General features: G+C 38.9%; 1 protein-coding gene across 1 annotated transcript in view; it reads right to left on the bottom strand.

The window, feature by feature from the left end:
* DPP10 (dipeptidyl peptidase like 10) overlaps positions 1–20,205 on the bottom strand; it is a 549,923-nt gene that overhangs the window by 99,624 nt on the left and 430,094 nt on the right. The window contains exons 8-9 of the mRNA XM_004711893.3: positions 16,155–16,309; positions 10,495–10,592 (exon numbers count right to left, since the gene is read on the bottom strand). Of these exons, the coding sequence (XP_004711950.2) occupies positions 10,495–10,592; positions 16,155–16,309 (253 nt within the window). The remainder of the gene's footprint in view (positions 1–10,494; positions 10,593–16,154; positions 16,310–20,205) is intronic.

Here is a 20,205-nt window from a genome sequence, read left to right on the forward strand (position 1 = left end):
TCTGTGTGCTATAAAGATTTCTCTTAATAACTGTATCAAACAAAGAGAATCCATTAGGGCACGTCCACTAACATGGATACATTTTTGAACGCTATCTTTTTGGGAAGTTCAGGTATTTCTACCAAGAATATGAAATTCAGGTAAATGAAAGTTCCGTGAAATGGAATGGGAGGCACAGAAAGGATACACAAGGCCCAAAAGGAATGGCAGGCCAGTGAGCAAAGGCCAATTCATCCCAGAAGATTCATGGCCACAGAAGGATTTACAATGAGCAAAAGCAGGCCAAACACCCTCTTAGCCAGCCCAGGGGACAGGGCAGAACTGCCCGCTGTGAGTTCCTGAGATTGTAACTCTGTACTGGAGCAGAAAGACTCATCTTTCTCCCATGGAGCAGCTGGTGGTTTTGAACTGCTGTCTTCACAGTTAGCTGCTCAAGTGGTAACCGCTATGCCCCCAGGGCTCCTGTCCATATAACACCTACCTGGTCCATGGAAAAAAATCCACAGGAGTCATGACCACAAAAGTGTTTATGCATTTGCCACTAGGACTTACATATATCTTCATATAAATTCATAAAAGTTCCAATACAATTATGAATTCTTAAATGACACTCTTAAACTAAGAATTTGCAAGGTCATTCTTCCCTTAAATTGGATGACATGTGTATCTACCGTGGGGGCTGAGATATCAAAAGAGGGCATTATCTTAATTCTTACTATGGTGCACTCAGATCAACACTCAACTGAATTACTATTGAGGGGAAATTATACTCGTTTCATGAATGGTTCTTTTCCTGAATTAGAAATAAGACAAAAAGAATGGAGAAGCAGTGGAGTGAAAAAATTAGAAAAATACATTACGCTTTTCCCCAGGTTTAAAAAAACCTCTCCTTATAAGTTTTTTTAATGGCAAAATGTAGAAATTACATTCTTTGACTATAATTACACTAAATATTTTTTCTAGGTTAGGGACCTCTTCCTAATATAGTTGCAAACATGGCTTGTTTTCAATAAATAAATCAATAAACCAAATAAACGTTAAGTAACCAAAATAATTCAGGTCTTCAACTTCAAAATAAAACTTCTCTCGAGTGTCGATCAGCGAGTAAAGTTTGTAAGCTAGCTCAAGTCATAAGAAAACATCTTTTATCTTTTTATCCTAATAATTCAAATCTGGGTATATTCATGCACTCATGGGGATAAGTAAGAAGATATGTATTTGATACAAAATTAGAAGCAAGAATACCAAAATCTGAAAATATGGCTTTTCCACGTATGCTTCATCTAGGTTTATACCCTCCTGAAGATGGTAATTACCTCTCTCTGGCCCATTCTCTAAAAGAGCTGCACGACTGGTTTATAACATGTCAAAATGGCAGTTTCCATATCTCCATGGTTTCTAAATTGTGGTGTTTTTTTTAATGCTCAGAGTTTTGGGAACAAAAATGGTCTGAAGGGACACAATTATTTCAGGAGAGTAAGTAAATGTTCCCAATTAAGTGCTCCTCTTAACATAGGTAAATGGCCATTATCTCCTTTTCCTGGTGTTTATTTTACAAATGCATTTTTCATTTTCTTAAAACTTGTTCATAAGAAGCCCAGTGATCATATTATGTCCTTTAAGAAAATCTATCAGTGGGTTCCCACCTTCCAGATATGATCACTGAAGACAAACGTGTGCATAAGCACACGTGGTGAAGAAAGCTGATGGTGCCCGGCTATCAAAAGATATAGAGTCTGGGGTCTTAAAGGCTTGAAGATAAACAAGCGGCCATCTAGCTCAGAAGCAACAAAGCCCACATGGAAGAAGCACACCGGCTTGTGTGACCACGAGGTGCCAAAAGGATCAGGTATCAAGCATCAAAGAACAAAAGAATCATATAATTGTAAATGAGGGTGAGTGCAGAGTGGAGACTCAAAGCCCATTTGTAGGCAACTGGACACTCCCTTACTGAAGGGTTGTGGGGAGGAGATGAGTCAGCCAGGGTGTAGGGTAGCAACGATGAAACACATAACTTTCCTCTACTTCTTAAACAATTCCTCGCCTTCCACCCCCTGCATTATCATGATCCCAATTCTACTTTACAAATCTGGCTAGACCAGAAGATGTACACTGGTACAGATAGCAACTGGAAACACAGGGAATCCAGGACAGATGACCCCTCCAGGATCAGTGGTGAGAGTGGCCTGGAGGGTGGAGGGAAGGTGGGGTGAAAAGGGGGAATCGATTACAAGAATCTACCTATAACCTCCTCCCTGGGGGGTGGACAACAGAGAAGGGGGTGAGGGGAGACGTCAGACAGTGTAAGATATGACAAAATAATAATAATTTATGAATTATGAAGGGTTCATTGGGGAGGGGGGAGGAAAAATGAGGAGCCAATATCAAGGGCTCAAGTAGAAGGCAAATGTTTTGAAAATGATGATGGGAACAAATATACAAAGGTGCTTGACACAATGAAAGTATGTATGGATTGTGATAAGAATTGTATGAGCCCCCAATAAAATGATTTAAAAAAAAGAAGAAGAAAATCTATCAAGGTTACCCTTTAGCAATCCCCCCAAACCACCATTCCAATCTGAGCTTTTCTTTCTTCCTTAATTTAAATGGCCCAGCAAATCCGTTCAAGAGCCACTGTTTTTTTGGGTGTGCCTCTTTGCTAAGACAAGTACATTACCAAGACATCTTGTCTGCAGCCATCCACGAATCATGCAAACTTATCTAAACACATTTGTTTAGAATACACCAATTCATGTACAACCTTGGACCTGGTAAGCATTACTTACCAGCCTATGTATTCAAATATGATTTTTGCCATTGTTGATGCTAGTGGTCGTCCATCAAATCTGGCTCAAGGTGACCCAATGTGTGTGACGTAGTCGCATTGTGGCTTCTGAGGTGTCTCTGGTTCAAACTACTACTTTCCAGTAGAGTCAAGTGCTTAACATTTTGAGCCACCCATGGATTCCCACCGAGTGATTTTATCAGAGAAAAAGAACTCTAAGGGATTGCTTTGCATAAAGCCCTGGAAATTAGGAAGTAAGTGCCTACAGGGAAAAGTGTTGTTTCTAACTTCACTGAGTAAAAGAATACGACTGGTTGCCACTGTAAAGGCGATACTTTGCCAAGATACCAAACAAATGTAAAATTATACCTTATTATTAAATTGAAAACCAAACTCACAGCCATCAAGTTGATGCTGACTCATAGTGACTCTTATAGAATACATTTATTATAGAATCCATTTTGTAATTATTCCAGACCTCCTTGCTTCACTACTAATGTACTTTACTGACCCACCATAGGCCTTCTCTTCATTTTTCTCGCAATCTTGGTCGTGTTCATAGGAAAACGATCTTGATCACTTGAAATACTGTCTAAACAAATAATGGCAAGATACTCAGATAATAAATTTGCTTCATTATCAATTCTCTGGAGCCTTGGTGGTGTAGTGGTTATGCATTGGGATGTGATCCATAAGATCGGCAGTTCAAAACCTCCAACAGCACCTTGGGAGAAAGATTGCGTTTTCTACTCCTATGAGCTCTTACAGTCTCAGAAGCCCACAGGGGGTCGCTATGAGTCAGCACTGACTCAATGGTACTGAGTTCAGTTTGTACCGCCGAAGTGTGACTGCATCTTTATATTTGATCAGGCTTAGAAATGATGGATGACGTGCTGATATTACCAACATGTACAGCTCCCACTTCATCCCACCTGTCAACTACAGGCCCTAATCTTCAATATGCTCACCACCTTTCTGTCCTGGGGAAAATATTAACTTTCTGCCGTTGCACATTCTAGTTGTTTTATCATTTCTTCTCAGTTTCTCCTTGATATTGCTCACATTGTCGTTAATAGTTACCCAGTACATTTCAATTATTCCATTTTATTGTGTCATCATCATGTTATGTCTAGTAACCTGTGGCTATATTGTGAAATGCCACATGCTCATAGATCTCAAGTGTCTAAAGAGGAGGGCACGATGATTTCTTAGCAAATTTGCATGGCTGAAGTATTAATATTAATTTAATTAACATTAAAAACAGTGATACTGATAACTTTAAAGCAAAATTAAGGAAAACGGATTTGTTTTGCTTTTCTCAGCTTCTAGGAAGCTTAGAGAATGCTCTTTTTTCCTTTGTCCTGTTTTGTTCACACCATTAATTATATTTATTTTTGCTCAAGCTTTCGTGAGTTTTTCCTTTTGTAGAATATCAGTACTTCAAGTGCTTAGCTACAGTTGTTATAAAAACCAATTGATAACCCTTCCTTTCTACAAACTCAATCAGCAGGGAATAATGAAGAAGTTCATCAATTTCTATTAATCTGAAACCATGGGGAGCATTCAAGCATAACTGCTTTGTAGTAAATATTGACTTTATACTTGCATGCATCTCCCATGATTCAATTTCTACTTCTATACTTCCATAGGAAAGAAGAAGCACAATTGTTATGCATATTGTGTTAATAAGATATGATATGACTTTCCACAAATTGGTGATCACAGTCCTTGCTAAACCAATATGCCTGGACTACAGCTAAAGGCTTTTTCTTTCCTTGATTCTTACTCATTCTTAGTCTACCCAGTATACTAGCCCGTTTATTAGACTTGACAATAGGTAATTATTTTGGTCAAGTTTTTTTTGCTAGAAAGGTATATACTTAATAACTATTGAACTAAATTACAATGGATTCTACCATTAGATAGTTTTATATTTGTTAACACTGCTATATTCAATCTTATGAAGTCATTGGAAGCTCTTCTATGTAACAAAACCAACATCAGGATCACTGTCAGGTACTGGAAAGAAAACTGACTGGGGCCAAATTGCCCCCATTTAAAGATTTTTAGAAACTGATGACTGTGCCTACTCCTTTTAAGAATTAGGGGACTCAGGCAAAAAGATAGAAAGTGGCTTATCCAAGGTCACACAATGAGATAGTGGTGGAGATAGAGCTACTAGTCTAATTTCCTAGCCTGTTATTTAGAGCATTAAATAAATCAGAGGGCTGTGTGGTGAATGTCAGAAGTCCGAAGGCTCCATAATTCCATTTGTTAGTAAAACCTTCAAGCTTGAAAGAACAAGTGCATCAACAGAAGTTTGGATTGGATTTGACTAGTCTTCTTGCAGAAGTATCAAGCCTGGTTTGTGCAGCAGGTTCAATGCTGGGCTGCTAACCACAAGGTCAGTGATTCAAAACCAGGAGCCACATCATGATAGGATGATAGGGCCCGCTGCTTCCGTAAAGGTTTACAGCCTCAGAAGCCCTAGTAAGGGTCCTCAAACTATGGCCCGCGGGCCACATGCGGCCCACCAAGGACATTTATCTGGCCCGCCGAGTATTTTTGCCCCGTTTGTTTTGTTACTTCAAAATAAGACATGTGCAGTGTGCACAGGAATTTGTTCATAGTTTTTTTTTTAAACTATAGTCTGGCCCTCCAACGTGTCTGAGGGACAGTGAACTGGCCCCCTGTTTAAAAAGTTTGAGGACTCCTGCCAGTCATACTCTGTGATACAAAGTCAATATGAGTGAGAATTGCCTTGACAGTAATGTTTTATTACACATATGTATTACATTATATATATACAATATATGTAATGTAATACATATGTGTAATAAAACATTATATATACATTACATATAATGTAATACATATGTGTAATAAAACATATATGTAATATATTACATTATATAATATATAATGTAATATATAATATATTACATTATATATGTGTAATAAAACATTACATATATATGCATATTTCCTGTGAAAGCCCTCTTCAAGATATTAAAAAGCAAAGATGTTACTTTGAGGAATGCTGGATCCAAGCTCCATGGTATAGTGAAGCATCTCCCAAGTCTGTGGGTGCTGGGCAATGAATAAGGGAAATTATAAACAATATTGATGCGTTTGAGCAATGTTACTGAAGAATATTGAATATAACATGGACTGCTAGAAGAAGAAGTCCATCTGCCTTAGAAGAAGTATGTTCCTTAGAAGTGAGGATGATGAAACTTCTTAGATGCAGTCAATTAATGTGGCCCTTATAAACAGAACTCCTTATGTGATGTATTATATAATTTTGGATTCTATGCCTGTGGCTCTAAGACCATTTAGTAATGTACTATATTAATGGACAGGATTAGGGTGGGGTTAAGAAGTGACTTTATCACATAAAGACTTATTCTTTACAGGTAAATGATTCCGGTATCGTGATATGTGTTAGTTTACACTAGTCCAATATCCTTCCCTCAACAGTGCTTTAAAAAAAATTAGTACCAGGAGGCCAATCAATACCTATATTAACAGAAGATACTTATGCTCCAGGGACAAGAGTTACAATATTCTATACCATAAATCATCATCAACAGCAAAAAGTCTCTAAGGGGATCCAGAGGAAGATAAAAAACAGACCTGGGAGTGGATTTGGTGTTCACATTGAATCCTAGCTCCAGTTTAAGAACAATTAGTTCTTAACAGCACGATTCTGAATGAAACTCTCATGGAGGAAACTCAGAAGATCTAGGTATTACAAGCAAAGTGTGGTGAAGAAATTAGATGGTTCCCTTCTGCCTGGGCTTGTTAACACCACTACTTTCTCCCCACCGCCCCCAAGGAACAACAAGTGATCCAAATCAGTGGTGAGGAGGGTGTAGGAGGCCTGGTAGGGCGTGATCAAGGGTAATGTAACCAAGAGGGATTACTGAAACCCAAATGAAGACTGAGCATGATAGTGGGACAAGAGGAAAGTCAAAGGCAATAGAGGAAAGAGCTAGGAGGCAAAGGGCATTTGTAGAGGTCTAAATACAGGCATGTACATATGCAAATAGATTTATATATGAGGATGAGGAAATAGATCTATGTGCATATATTTATAGGTTTAGTACTAAGGTAGCAGACAGACATTGGGCCTCCACTCAAATACTCCCTCAATGCAAGAAAACTTTGTTCTATTAAACTGGCATATCATGATGCTCACCTTCCCGGTACAATCACTTAAGACAAAAATGGGTGAATAAGCAAATGTGGTGAAGAAAGTTGATGGTGCCCGGCTATCAAAAGATATAGGACCTGAGGTCTTAAAGCCTTGAAGGTAAGCAAGCGGCCATCTAGCTTAGAAGCAACAAAACCCACATGGAAGAAGCACACCAGCCTGAGCAATCACGAGGTGTCGAAGGGATAAGGTATCAGGCATCATCAGAACAAAAATCATATCATTGTGAATGAAGTGGGGAGGGCGGAGTGGAGATCCAAAGCCCATTTGTAGGCCACTGGACATTCCCTTACAGAAGGGTCTCGAGGAGGAGACAGTCAGTCAGGGTGCGATGTAGCAACGATGAAACATACAACTTTCCTCTACTTCCTAAATGCCACCCTCTCCCAACTATCATGATCCGAATTCTACCTTACAAAGCTGGCTAAACCAGAGGATGTACACTGGTACAGATAGGAACTGGAACCACAGGGAATCCAGGGCAGAAGATCACTTCAGGACCAGTGGTGTCAGTGGCGATACTGGGAGGGTGGAGGGAGGGTGGGTTGGAAAGGGTTAACCGATTACAAGGATCTACATATAACCTCCCCCCTGGGGGACAGACAACAGAAAAGTGGGCAAAGGGAGACATCACACAGTGCAAGATGTGGCAAAATAATAATTTATAAATTATCAAGGGTTTTTAAGGGAGGGGGGAATGGGGAGGGAGGGGGAAAATGAAGAGCTGATACCAGGGGCTTAGGTGGAGAGCAAATGTTTTGAGAATGAGGAGGGCAATGAATGTACAAATGTGCCTTTCACAATTGATGTATGTATGGACTGTGATAAGAGTTGTATGAGGCCTAATAAAATGATTCAAAAACAAAAAACAGAAAGAAATTAGATGGTTCTCAGCTATCAGATAAAATAACATCTGGGCTCTTAGAGGCTTGTTTTACCAGACAAGCAGTCATCTAAGTGAGGTATCAACTAAGTCCACATGGAAGAAGCACCCCAACGTCAGTGACTAAAGTGTTGTAATTTATATAACCCAAAACTACAGAAGGAAATCGTATCAGAGTTTAAATGGTGACATTCTGGCTTGCAGAAGGCTATGGGAGACAGTGGAAGCGCAAGATGCATTTGCAATATCTACACAGGAAATAAGTCTCCGGTGATTTACCTTTAACCGTAATTGAGGGATGGGAATAAACTGATTGCCAAACAGAGAGTATTAGAGGAATGAGTATAGGAGATCCAAAGGATAAACTTGAATGATTAAAATATTGTCACTTGACCCCCACCCTGTTACACTTTAGGCCTAATCTTATTTTCAATATTTTCTGTTTTTTTCATATTGAGGTTCATTTCTGATGTATTTTGTTGCCTCCTTGAATATTTATGATATGCATTTCTGTTTTTCGGTATATGAAGCCCAGGGTTGAAAAACCTATAGAGAAAACAAGGAGAATAAGAGTTCCTGGGGGTTAAGGTGGGGAAAGGCGGTTGGGTGGGGGGTGGAGGAGGGTGTAGAGGGAAGCTGATATCAAGGATTCGAGAAGGAAGAAGATGTTTAGAAACTGATTGTGGTAGCAATTGTACAATACCGCTTGATGTGGTTGAACTCTGGAATGGTATGATGTCTGTATTAGCTCCTACTAAAATTGTTTATAAAAAGGAAGTGACTTTAGTAGAAGGTATGACCCGATCACAGCCTTTCTTTCCCTGGAGGCATATTTAGATACCTGGAAGGTGTGATTTAAGACACCATCCCTTGTTTTCCTTTAGGGTACACTCTGTTAAAAGATGAACCCCACCGTAATTGAAGCCATTCTTCTGTATGTAATAGTCATCTGAACACAGAGAGAAATCCCAGGCCTGTCGGGATCCATTGGATGAACAGGACCAAGATCTCTGCCTGAAGTTCCGTAGACCATCAAGGACAGATGCGGCCGACTGTGGCTCAGAGGTACAAAGAAGCAGTGCTGAGACAGTGGGGTACCCTTTCCTGGCCCAAGATGACAGAGCTGTGTGGCAGAATAACAGGCCAGCTGGCTTCCTGGCCCAGGGAGGCAAAGGCCAACAGACCATGTCACTGAGAGACTGAGGACCAGACAAGACTTGACTGCTGCGTGAGGAGACGGTTGTTGTGGATCCTGACTGTTTACTGATGCGGACTTGCTATAAACGTCTAACTTCCCGAATAAATGCCCTTAATTTTGAGCATTGTCTGTGAGTGCTGTGTGGCCATTGCAACAAAGTATGAACCTCAGCATAGAAGCAGAGTGGAGTGGGAGGAATGGTTGGTGTCCGAATAGGTCAAGAAGAATGGATCTTGGAGGCAGGTCTGACCCATGCTTCGTGGCAATAGGGAAGCCAGGCCATTTATTACAGTTTTGTTTCATGCACTTCGAGGATGTTATCAAGAGAGACCAGACCCTGGAGAAGGACACCATGCTTGGTAAGGTAGGAGATTGTTGGAGTAGGGCTGAGACCCTAAAGAAGATGGACTGACACAGGAGTTGTAACAATGGGCTCAAACATAGCTGTCATTATGATTATGGCAAACCAATTAGCAGTGTTTTGTTCTTTTACGCATAATATCACTGAAAGCCAGAAAAGCCTTAGGGGTCCCTAACAATGGAAATTAAAAAAAAAGAAACTGTCAGCTCAGGTGTATCGCTACAAGATTATATTCTTGTAACTGGATAAAAGAGGCCTTCATTATTTTCTACCTATGAAACCCAGTAGTCTTGGGGGTCTACCCCAACAATTTTATAATCATGGGTCCCCATCACTGACATTTGCACAAAGGAATAGTTTACTATAGGTTGTTAATGAAAAGTCTTCTATGGTAAACATTCCACATTTTTTTAACCTTTTCAAAAAGGAAAAAGTGTTATAAATGCCTCAATGAACTATTTGTGAAGATTCCCAACTGTGTTAGAATTTCCCCAACGATGTCACGGGAACAGCATTTGAGTAGAATTTCTATTTGAACCAATCCCCTTGCTTTACAGATGCCATCTCTACTCAAGTTTCTTAAATAAGAATGCTTCATCTATCAGATATTATAAAACAAAATATCACTGAATTGCTCTACATGAGGCGTGTTTAGGAGAACTGTGGAGAGAAAATGGAAAAAGAATTGCAATTTTTGAAGGACTGTACTAAAGAGCAAACTATTTAAAACAGAGAGACCATTTTCAGGAAGAAAATTCAGGGAAAATTGTCCTTTGTTCCCAATCTTCTATCACATATTCTCTAAAAGCTCTGATTCAGTATAAGTATCTTGAGTCATCTGTGGTGCTGCTAATCATTCTGAAATTCTAAATGCTTTTTGAGAAGAGCCAAATAATCAGAATGACTTCATTTCTGAGCTAATGGAGGAAACCTCAGTTCTATTTTCAAGTGGATATGTTGAGCTGATCACATTTCTCTCTAAATTGCAATGAAATGATAATTGAAGTTAAAATATCTATTTCCCTGTAAAAGTGAAATTGAAATTGCCTACCTTGATTTAAAGCTGTCAGGCGGCATGAGTTCCAAAGTATGAGTTGGTCCATATAGGTTTACAACATATAATTTTACTGTTGGGTTCACTTGACCTGCCTTTGAGAAAATGAGAGTTGTAAGGAAAATACATTAAGCAGTAGAATATATTGAGAAATAAAGTGATTGTGATTGTTACTTTTTTGTGTGTTGGAGAGGGAAAGGCTTAATTTCTCTAAAGGAGAAGTGATTTTAAATTCACCAGCTGGATGGCCTTCTATTGTTTTTGCAAATTGCTGCATTTCAGAAATATTAGTCAATGAAAATTAAAGGTGGTAGAAAATCATGATGACTTTATTCATTAAAAGCATGACCGTGTTCTGTCCTCAAAATAGTACCAGAAAAGGTGGCTTTACAAAGCAACTAGTAGATGAACCATCTACTCACTTTCAGGATGTTAAAGGCCAACAGAAAGAAAACTTGGCTTAATTAGAAAAAATAAAAGAAAAAGAAAACCTATTTGCTCCAGGCACCACATACTTGCAATTCTATAAAACTTTGACTTTAACTCCTGGAATTACTAGATGGGATCACATAATTACATAAATGACCCCTGGACATGGGGTTGGCTGCCCTGGAGATGGAAGATAATGTTAAAGGCATGTAATGTGAGCTTAGTGAATCAAAATGTTATTAAATCATCACTAGTACATACAACCGTCACAACTGCCAGGGAGGTGCCGTTTCTGTGCTGTTATGTGGGGCACACAGTACATGTTACAGACACATGAGCTCCTTAAATTTCCCTACTAAGTTTTGAGGATATAGTGAAGGTCGTTTTTCTGTTAAAAATGGAAAAATTAGCGATATTTCCATTCATTTCCCAGCAATGGCCTCCAAATTTTCTCCAAATATATTACGAGCTCTTGAGGGCAGGGATGGGAAGTTTCCCCAACTTACCATAAGTACTTTCCAGATGCTTCGTAATTATATGCTGGATGATTATTGGATGAATAACAGATGTACTGAATCACTGTATTCTTTGTGAAGCAATGAACTCTTTATTATCATAGTGCTACGGCTGCATGATACATGCTGAAGAAGCTAAGGGGTAGATGAGTGAGTTGAACTAAACTAATTGACCTGGAAAAAACCTCTGGAGAGTGAAAACCAAAAAAACTATTTTAAAGAAGGTAAAGAAAGATACATGTTCAGTTGCTGTAGATAAAACTTGGGCCAAATTAGAATCAGAAAGAAACATCTCCCATTCCACCGATCATCCTCAAGAGCTGTTTTCTGTTTGTTCTTTAAGGTTATCGAAGGAGACCAGCATTTCATTGCTAATTTCTTTGCACCCTCAGTGTCTATGAAGCTTTATCGTGGAGAATTACAGCCTTCTCTATACTGACAAAAGTTCTACCTATGTTTTTTAATACTTTATATGTCATTGTTGTTTTGTTGTTCTTAAGAGAATATACCATATATACAACCAATTCACCATGCACAATTAAATGGCATTGACTACACCCTTCTTTTACAAACTGCTCTTTCATCATTAACATAAATTCATTCTCCCCGAAGTTCTCTATCTAATCTTTTGAGGTACTATTGTCAATTTGATATTAAAAAAGCAAATCTTGAAAAAGCATAATGCTCAAGACAGACTTTTTGGGGTGAGTTATATGGAACTATTTCTTAGTTCTATGAAGACTGTCACAATAATTTTAGTTAAAGATAAATATAAAGCTTAAGGATTATCTCAAGAAGACAATTCAGGAGTTCCTCCAGGTTCCATGGCTCTAGAAAGGCCATGAGAATTTGAATTCTGTTCTGCAGCTTGCTTCCATTGATCAGGATTCTTCTACAGTAGCTTTGATCAAATGTTTACCCTGTTTCCCCCCAAATAAGACAGTGTCTTATATTAATTTTTGCTCCCAAAGATGCGCTAGGTCTTATTTTCAGGGGATGTCTTATTTTTCCATGAAGAGGAATACAGTACACGTGTATTATTTATTGTTTTATTAAAAGCGACCTCACACTTCATGTCTGCTCTGGCTGCACTGTGGACAACAGTGAGCTGCACGGTGGCGCCCACAGCTATGGCCCAGAGTCGAGAGTTATGGTACCTTTGGGAGGCCTTATTTTCAGGGGGGTCTTATTTTTTGGGGGGTGCCTTATATTTCAGCAAGAGGCAAAACCGTAAGTCTTATTTTCTGGGGAAGTCTTACTTTCGGGGAAACAGGGTAGTAATCTTGGCTAGGCAATGACAGGCTGGTGTCATGGTAAAGGGGGAAGTAATTCATCTGAGCAATTCACCATACATTTCATATCCATCTACCATTCCTCACTGTCTTGGCTCCGCTGTTTCAAGTGGACCAAGAGAAAAATTGCTGGGATCTAAGGCTCTAGACTTGAGCACCCAAATCTGCCTTTAAATGATTCCCAGGTAAATTAATAGGCAGTATGTTATACAATATTGACAAACACACATGAGGGACTTTCACAAATTTCATGGAAAATACCATTATCTTTTTATTCCATTTACCACTAACTCTTTGAAGCCCCGTCCACCCCACCCCCATGTGTGTGTTTGTGTATATAGGGTCACTGCATGTATATGTGAAAGCTGGACAATGACGAAGGAGACCAGAGAAGAATTGATGCCCTTGAACCATGGTGTGGTGAAGAACATTGAGAGCACCGTGGACTGCCAGAAGGACACACAAATCTCTCTTGGAAGAACTACAGCCAGAAGGTTCCTGGAGACCAAGGACGGAGAGACTTCTTCTTTCACAAGTTACACATTTTATCAGAAGAGATCAGTCTCTGGTAAGGGCACAATGCTTGGTAAAATGGAGGGTCAAGGAAAATGAGGAAAACCCTCAGGGAGACGGGTTTTCACAATTGCTGCAACAATGCATTCAAACGTCACAGTTGTGAGGAAGGTGCAGGGCCAAGCAAGGTTTTGCTCTGTTACATATGGAGTCCCTGAGTCCAACTTAAGGCCACATAAGAATGCTCACATATAAACTTGCCTTTCTAGAAAGTTCACTTCCCAGCATAGCACAACTGGTTGAGGAACCACCTTTTTATAGCTAAGGTGGCTTAATGTATGAGTCAGAAAGATACATGTTCAAATTGTGACTCTGTTATTTGTTTAACATATTACTCCTGGCAGATTGTTAAAGATTCTCTCCATTCTTATTTTCATTTGATAAGACCAACACAACTCTAAAAATATTCAGAAGTTTTGATCCAAAGAAACTTCTATAGGTAAAAATATTTGCTAGATATTCTCACACAGAACATTATTTCTATGACTAGAAATATGCACATTTTCAAACTAAAATGAATTCTCAAAAATGACAGGTTATTTGAAAACAGTGGTTACAATTGAACGTGCAGAATAACAAAACACGTATTATAAAAAAAAGTTGTATTTTGGGGTGAGAGATGTTATGTCTATGTCTTTAAAATGTAATGCAATGATTCATAAAAAGGGAAATTAAACTATGCACTCTGTGAACTTTCAACAATGTTTAATAATTTTCCAACATATTTTGTCAGATACATATGCAATTATTTTTCATGTCAGTTGCACCATTAGCTTATATCTGAAAAAAGATTGCTTATATCTTAATTACCTTCTACTTAAACACATTTAAAATGTGTACACATTGGATCAGTTTTTAAATTAAAACTGAATTTAAACAGGCTGTCTCCAAAATTCAGCTTTTAGGCATACATAATTTCATTATCCTAACAGATGATTAGATTTTTATATTCCCATCAAGTCTGGAAATCGATGCACATTGCAAATTTATTTGTACCTTTTAATATTTGAATTGTTTCAATAGTCTGGAAATATTGGACTTCGTCTATTTGCTTTTACCGTCCCATTTTCCATGGAGACTGCAAATTCACACAATTCTTTCCTCTATAATTCTGAAACACGTGCCCTCAGTAATAATTAACCTTATTTTACTGGAAAGTAAATTGCCATTAAACGAGATAATGTTTTAATTAAAAAGATTAACCTGAGGTTATGGAGATAGAGCTGTGCATCTCTTTTGTGCTGAGTTGCTAATGACAGGGTTTTTTTTATGAGTCCTGAATCATGCTGAATTAAGTAAAATACAAATATATTTGTTTAGCGTAAGTATTTCATTAGTAAACCTCACCACATTGAGTATTTGCCGCTTGCATTTTAATCTAGTTTAATTTAAAGCACAATTTGATCTGAACTCTAGGAGTTGCTTCCATTCCTAAAGTATCATTTTTGAAAGTTTATGGCTTAAGTAAGAGCAAGTCGAACCATTCATTTGTGACTATTTGAAAATTCGAGTAGCATGTTCGCAATGATGCTGAAATGTATTCAGAGAAACAGAGCCATAATACAAATTTGCTTTCTTTTAGGTCTACTGTCTTAACTGTCTGGGTAGGTAGTTATTCCTACATAACACAGCATGAGAACTTAGAATTCTCTCTTGGCTTTGGCCTCTACTATTTAGTTTTACATAGTTAGTCATTTGGCCTTTGTTTTTTCCCATACTTTCCAAGAGTAAACATTAACATTCAGAACCTTCATCATCACGTCTGCCTACATCTAGTAGTGTGAGGCTATCTAAACATGTATCACTATATAGCTATCATTGGCTGTAGATGAAGAAAAGAGTGTCAAGAACAATGATTGCCTTGTCAAGGACATGTCTTGATACCAGCTACCTCTTTAAAGTCATAAATTGACCTTTGGCAGTTACAGAAAGCTGGATAAAAGCAATAGGTTTGAGCTCTTTCTCCACTTTAAGTAAAGTTCTGTGAGTTTGGTTAAAAACCAAAAGAAAACATCTGGCCTGCTAGAATCTGTTTGCCTATTTGTATAATAAATTTGTGAAAGGAAAAAAAAAAAGAGCAAGGGGGAGTAACTCTGAAAGAGAAAGCATACAAACACATGAGATCTATAAAATTAGTAAACAAGCATTGCATTGCTGTAATTACTTCTGTGGCTATCTTAACCCTGCTGTTGTTAAGTGCTACCAAGTGCGTGCCAACACAATGACTTACGATGACTTACTGCCCAGTCCTGCACCATCCTCACAATTGTCATGTTGGAGCCAATTGTTGCTGCCACTATATCAATCTGCCCTGTCAAGGGTTCTCCACTTCTTCAATGCCTTTTTACTTCACCAAGCGACCAGAAACGTTTGGTCTCTTCTGAAAACATGTCCAAATTTTATGAGATGACACCTTGCCATCCTTTCTTCTAAGAAGGATTCTGGCTGTACTTGTGAGACACATTTCTTTGTTTTTCTCACAGCCCACGGTACTATCAGTATTTTTTGCCAACATCATAATTCAAATGTATCCATGAATCTTTGGTCTTCCTTATTCAATGCATAACTTTTACATAGACATGAGGCAGTTAAAAAAAACCATGATGGGTTAGGAAACAGAACGTTAAAGGAAAAGCGATGCTGAACAAATTAAAATAAGTCTTTCCTCACTCAAAATAATATGTTACCCCCTTATACTCAAGCACCCTCTATAGATATATGCAAGCAATAAAATGAAGAGTCAGGTAAATCTTCTATTTGGGTTTTCTCCAAAGACATGGCCCAATCAGATCATCAATCAACTGACATCTGCAGAGACAGAAGAAGCTAGTGTTGCCACATGACTGACCTTAGGATATGGATACTGCTTTCCCTGGGGATATAGCGCTCCGGTAAAGCGAGGGATGACCATGTTAGGCACCAAGGAGTCATTGATCATCAGGAAGGCAAGCCTTTCTCCGTCTGGTGACCACCAGTGAGCGATGTGGGAATGGAGAAGCTCCTCTAGAAGAAACGAGCGTTAGTTGAAATCACCTCTAGTGCTGTGGGCTCCGTCACCCACCAATAGCTGTCCTTGAAATCATCATTGTCCATTCAACTGTATCTTTTTTCTAGCCAGTGTGTTGGAAGGTATAAACGTCATTGCGGAGTCTCTATTGTTGAGTTACCCATTTATATTCTGAATAAAATTACTTGCAGAAGGAGAGACGAATGAAGTAATATCCCAGGATTTTGTGGATTGACAGCAATGTGAACAAAGCAGGTGAAAGCAATATTGCAGTAAAAAAAGGTAAATGCTGAAGAGTCAGATATGACATCAAACTATATTTATGCCACCATTCATTCATATTTGCACTCAATAAAATTCCATCCTTTCATCATCAAACAGGTTCAGCATGCATTGAATTTATTAAACTATATTAGTCTCTTAGGAAATTGAACACTGGCGATCCTCCATGTGACCCCAGATCCACATTCCAGCTTATAAACCTGCTTTTTGGCTCAGAAAGTTAACTTGTGTGAGCTACAAAAACAGGGCCTCCATGCCCTCTGACTGCCAATTAGATTTGATGATTGCGGTGTTTTGGCACCAGATTCGATGGAAGAGAATAAATTCAGGCTATTTGTTCTCAGGGCTCTTTTCTTCAAAGTCGGCTCAGGCTGTCTATTGGCTTTGAATGAGGTCACACTCAAGACAATGCATTCTGCTCTACACAAATTTCTCCTAAACTATCTGATAATGTCTCATCTCTATTGGCCAACAGTTTAGCTGCTACTAGTATAGATTTTTGTGGTTTCCTTTTACCTGTCCTTTATATAAATACATGTTCCTTAAGTAATCCTACTCTAAAAATATCTTTTTTTGGTTTTTCTCTTTTAAGTCCTTGACTGATAAAGTAATTAATAGACAGTAAAGTCAAAATAGAGAACCTCACCATTAGAGTCTGGGATAAGTTGAGCATACATATGAATAATTTAATAATAATTACATTTCCATAGGTAAATGTGATGTGGGCACTCCACAATAAGTTGTGTTATGATTAATCGATTATCATTTATGTAGTGAAGAATGACATTGGGAGTATAAGAAGATATATTTATTTGTGTTATAAAATATTGATGATTATGGGATTACTACATACACATTGTTCTTCTGACACTCTAGAGAATTACATAGACCAGAGAGATAATAAAATTATGGAATGAAATTATTAACAAATGGCATATTTGCTTTAGTTTCCCTTCAAGAAAGATTGTCCTAAACACCAAGCTCATCATATAATACAAAAGATAGCAGGGTCGCAAAACAAGTTACGGTCTCAACTTCATAGCTTTCTGTACTAGGACAAAGATGCTGGTGAAGATGATCTTACACCTGGAATTTAGGATAGGGAGATGTGGTAAACACATGCCGTGAACTCACGCTTTCTGAACAGTTACTGTGTCAAACTTCTCCGTTGGGTTTCTGAGGCTGTAAATCGGTAGAGGAGTAGAAAGCCTCATCTTTCGCCCTCAGGGCAGCTGGTGAATTTGAACTGCTGACTTCAATGTTAAGCCAATGCATAACCCCCTATGCCACCAGTGTATCTGCTGTTGTTAGGTACAGTCAAATTAGTTCAACTCAGACGTACCCTATGTACAACAGAACACTGCCAAGACCTGTGCCATCCTCACAAACAATCATGTCTGAGCTATTTTTGCAGCCAAGGCACCATTACATCTCATCCATAATTTCTCTTATTTCACTGAACCTTTACTTTAGAAGCATGATTGTCCTTCTGCAGGGACTGGCCCTTCAAGGTAACATGTTCAAAATATGAGATGAAATCTTATCAATCTCACTGTTGAGGTGCATTCTGCCTGTATTTCTTCTAAGAAAGATTTGCTCATTTTTCTGGCGGTCCATGATATATTCAATGCTCATAAAAAGCACCACAATCTTATTGATATACCTTGAGATAGTTTATTGTGCCAGCTGATAAAGGCAGGTGGTATTGACTGAGGGGCGGAGAGATGGATGGCTTGGTGAGCCTTGTCTTTCTTGTCTCTCGCTCTGTGATCATCGGACCAGTGTGCGGCTGCCTTGCTTGTTCTGTGCCTCAATTTAAAGGCTACACTGCTTGTGGGACGCCTAGCCTGTGGACTGTGTCGCTGTAAGTTGAGGTCCCTTTAAGACTTCTCTGGAGCTGGAGACTGGCGGTTGGTGACCTGCCTTGTGATTGGCTGCTGTGCTGACATAGCCTAGTTCTCTCTACAAATAGAGGAAGATCTGGCATCAGACAGAGACTTGAAGGACTGCTAGTCTCTCAACTTTCTCTCACGGACGTGAGTTGCACTAAGCCATTTATAATGCTTTCTAATTTAACTGTTTATTTCTTGTATTGTATATTTATCTGTATATGATTTAACAGTTCATTTCTCATTATATATCTAATTATCTTTATAAATAAATATATTATATTATCAGGAATTTGGTTTTATCTCTCTAGAGAACCCTGTCTAACACATACCTCTATAAATAGCTCTTGCCTTTGATTTCTTTCCTCTATTTCCTTTTACCCTCCTCCTGTCCCACTATCCTGCTCACCCTCCATCCGGCTCTCAGTCACTCCTCTCGGATACATTGCACTTGATTAAACCCCACCAGGCATTATATACCCTCCTCACCATCAGTTTTAGGTCTCTTGTTGTTCCCTTATCCCCGAATTTGTTGGCTCTCCACTCCCCCTCCTTACCCCCTCCTCTCCCACATCCCCTTGGAACCGCTGGTCCCTTAGTTTTCTCCTCTGGATTGTTCATCCCATCTATCTTAGATAGACATAGGGTGAAAAAAGAAGGAAAATGAAAACAACAAAACAAACAAAAAAAATAGTTCCTTAGGTATAGCTTTAGGCATGTTTATATGTAAATATAGTGAATTACAATGAAAGGGATAGGGGCCAATGTACATAGGTGTATACGTTAAGTATTAGCAGATGGACTTCGGGCCTCTACTCAAGGCTGCTTTTAACCCAAGAATACTTTGCTTTAATAACCTGGTACTCTTTGATACTCACCTTCCCAATGCGATCTCTGAACACAAAATTGGGGCAATAAGCAAATGTGGTGAAGAAAGCAGATGGTGCCTGGCTATCAAAAGGTATAGCATCTGGGGTCTTAAAGGTGTGAAGTTAAACAAGCAGTCATTTGCAGGGAAGCAAGTAAGCCCACATAGAAGAAGCACAGCAGCCTGTGTGATTAAGTGTCAATGGGATCAAGTATCAGGTATCAAAAGATCCAAAGCAAACAATGATAACAATGTGAATGAGGGGAGTTGGAGTGGAGACCCAAAGCCCATCTGTAGACAATTGGATATGCCCCCACAGAAGGTTAAAAGGAAAGGATGATTCAACCAAGGTGCAGTATAGCACCGAGGAAACACACATCATTTTTGTAATTGCTGGATGCCTCCTCCGCCCTCCCCTACTACCATGACATAGTTCTACCTTGTAAATCCAGCTAGACTGGAGAACACCCATTAGTGCATATAAGAGCTCTCAACACATGGACTTCAAGAAAAACCCCTCAGGTACAGTAGTGGGAGAAGCGACATCATGAGGGTAGGTGGTTGGTTGGAGAGTGGGAAGAAGGAAAAGGGGGAACCCATCACAATGTTGGATATGTAGCAACCCCCATCAAAAGGAATGAATAAGAGAAATGTGGGTGAAGGGAGACAATGGACAAGGTAAGACACAAAATACTAACAATATAAAATTGATCAAGGATTCACGAGGGTGAGAGGATGGAGCGGGAAAGAAGGGGTTCAAAAAGAGGAGCTTATACCAAGGGCTAAAATAGAAAGAAAATGTTTTGGAAATGATGATGACAACATATGTCCAAATATGCTTGATATAACTGAT

This window comes from Echinops telfairi, unplaced genomic scaffold (assembly GCF_000313985.2).
Source record: "Echinops telfairi isolate 266 unplaced genomic scaffold, ASM31398v2 ScPeMD7_15;HRSCAF=58, whole genome shotgun sequence".
Lineage (NCBI taxonomy): Eukaryota > Metazoa > Chordata > Mammalia > Afrosoricida > Tenrecidae > Echinops > Echinops telfairi.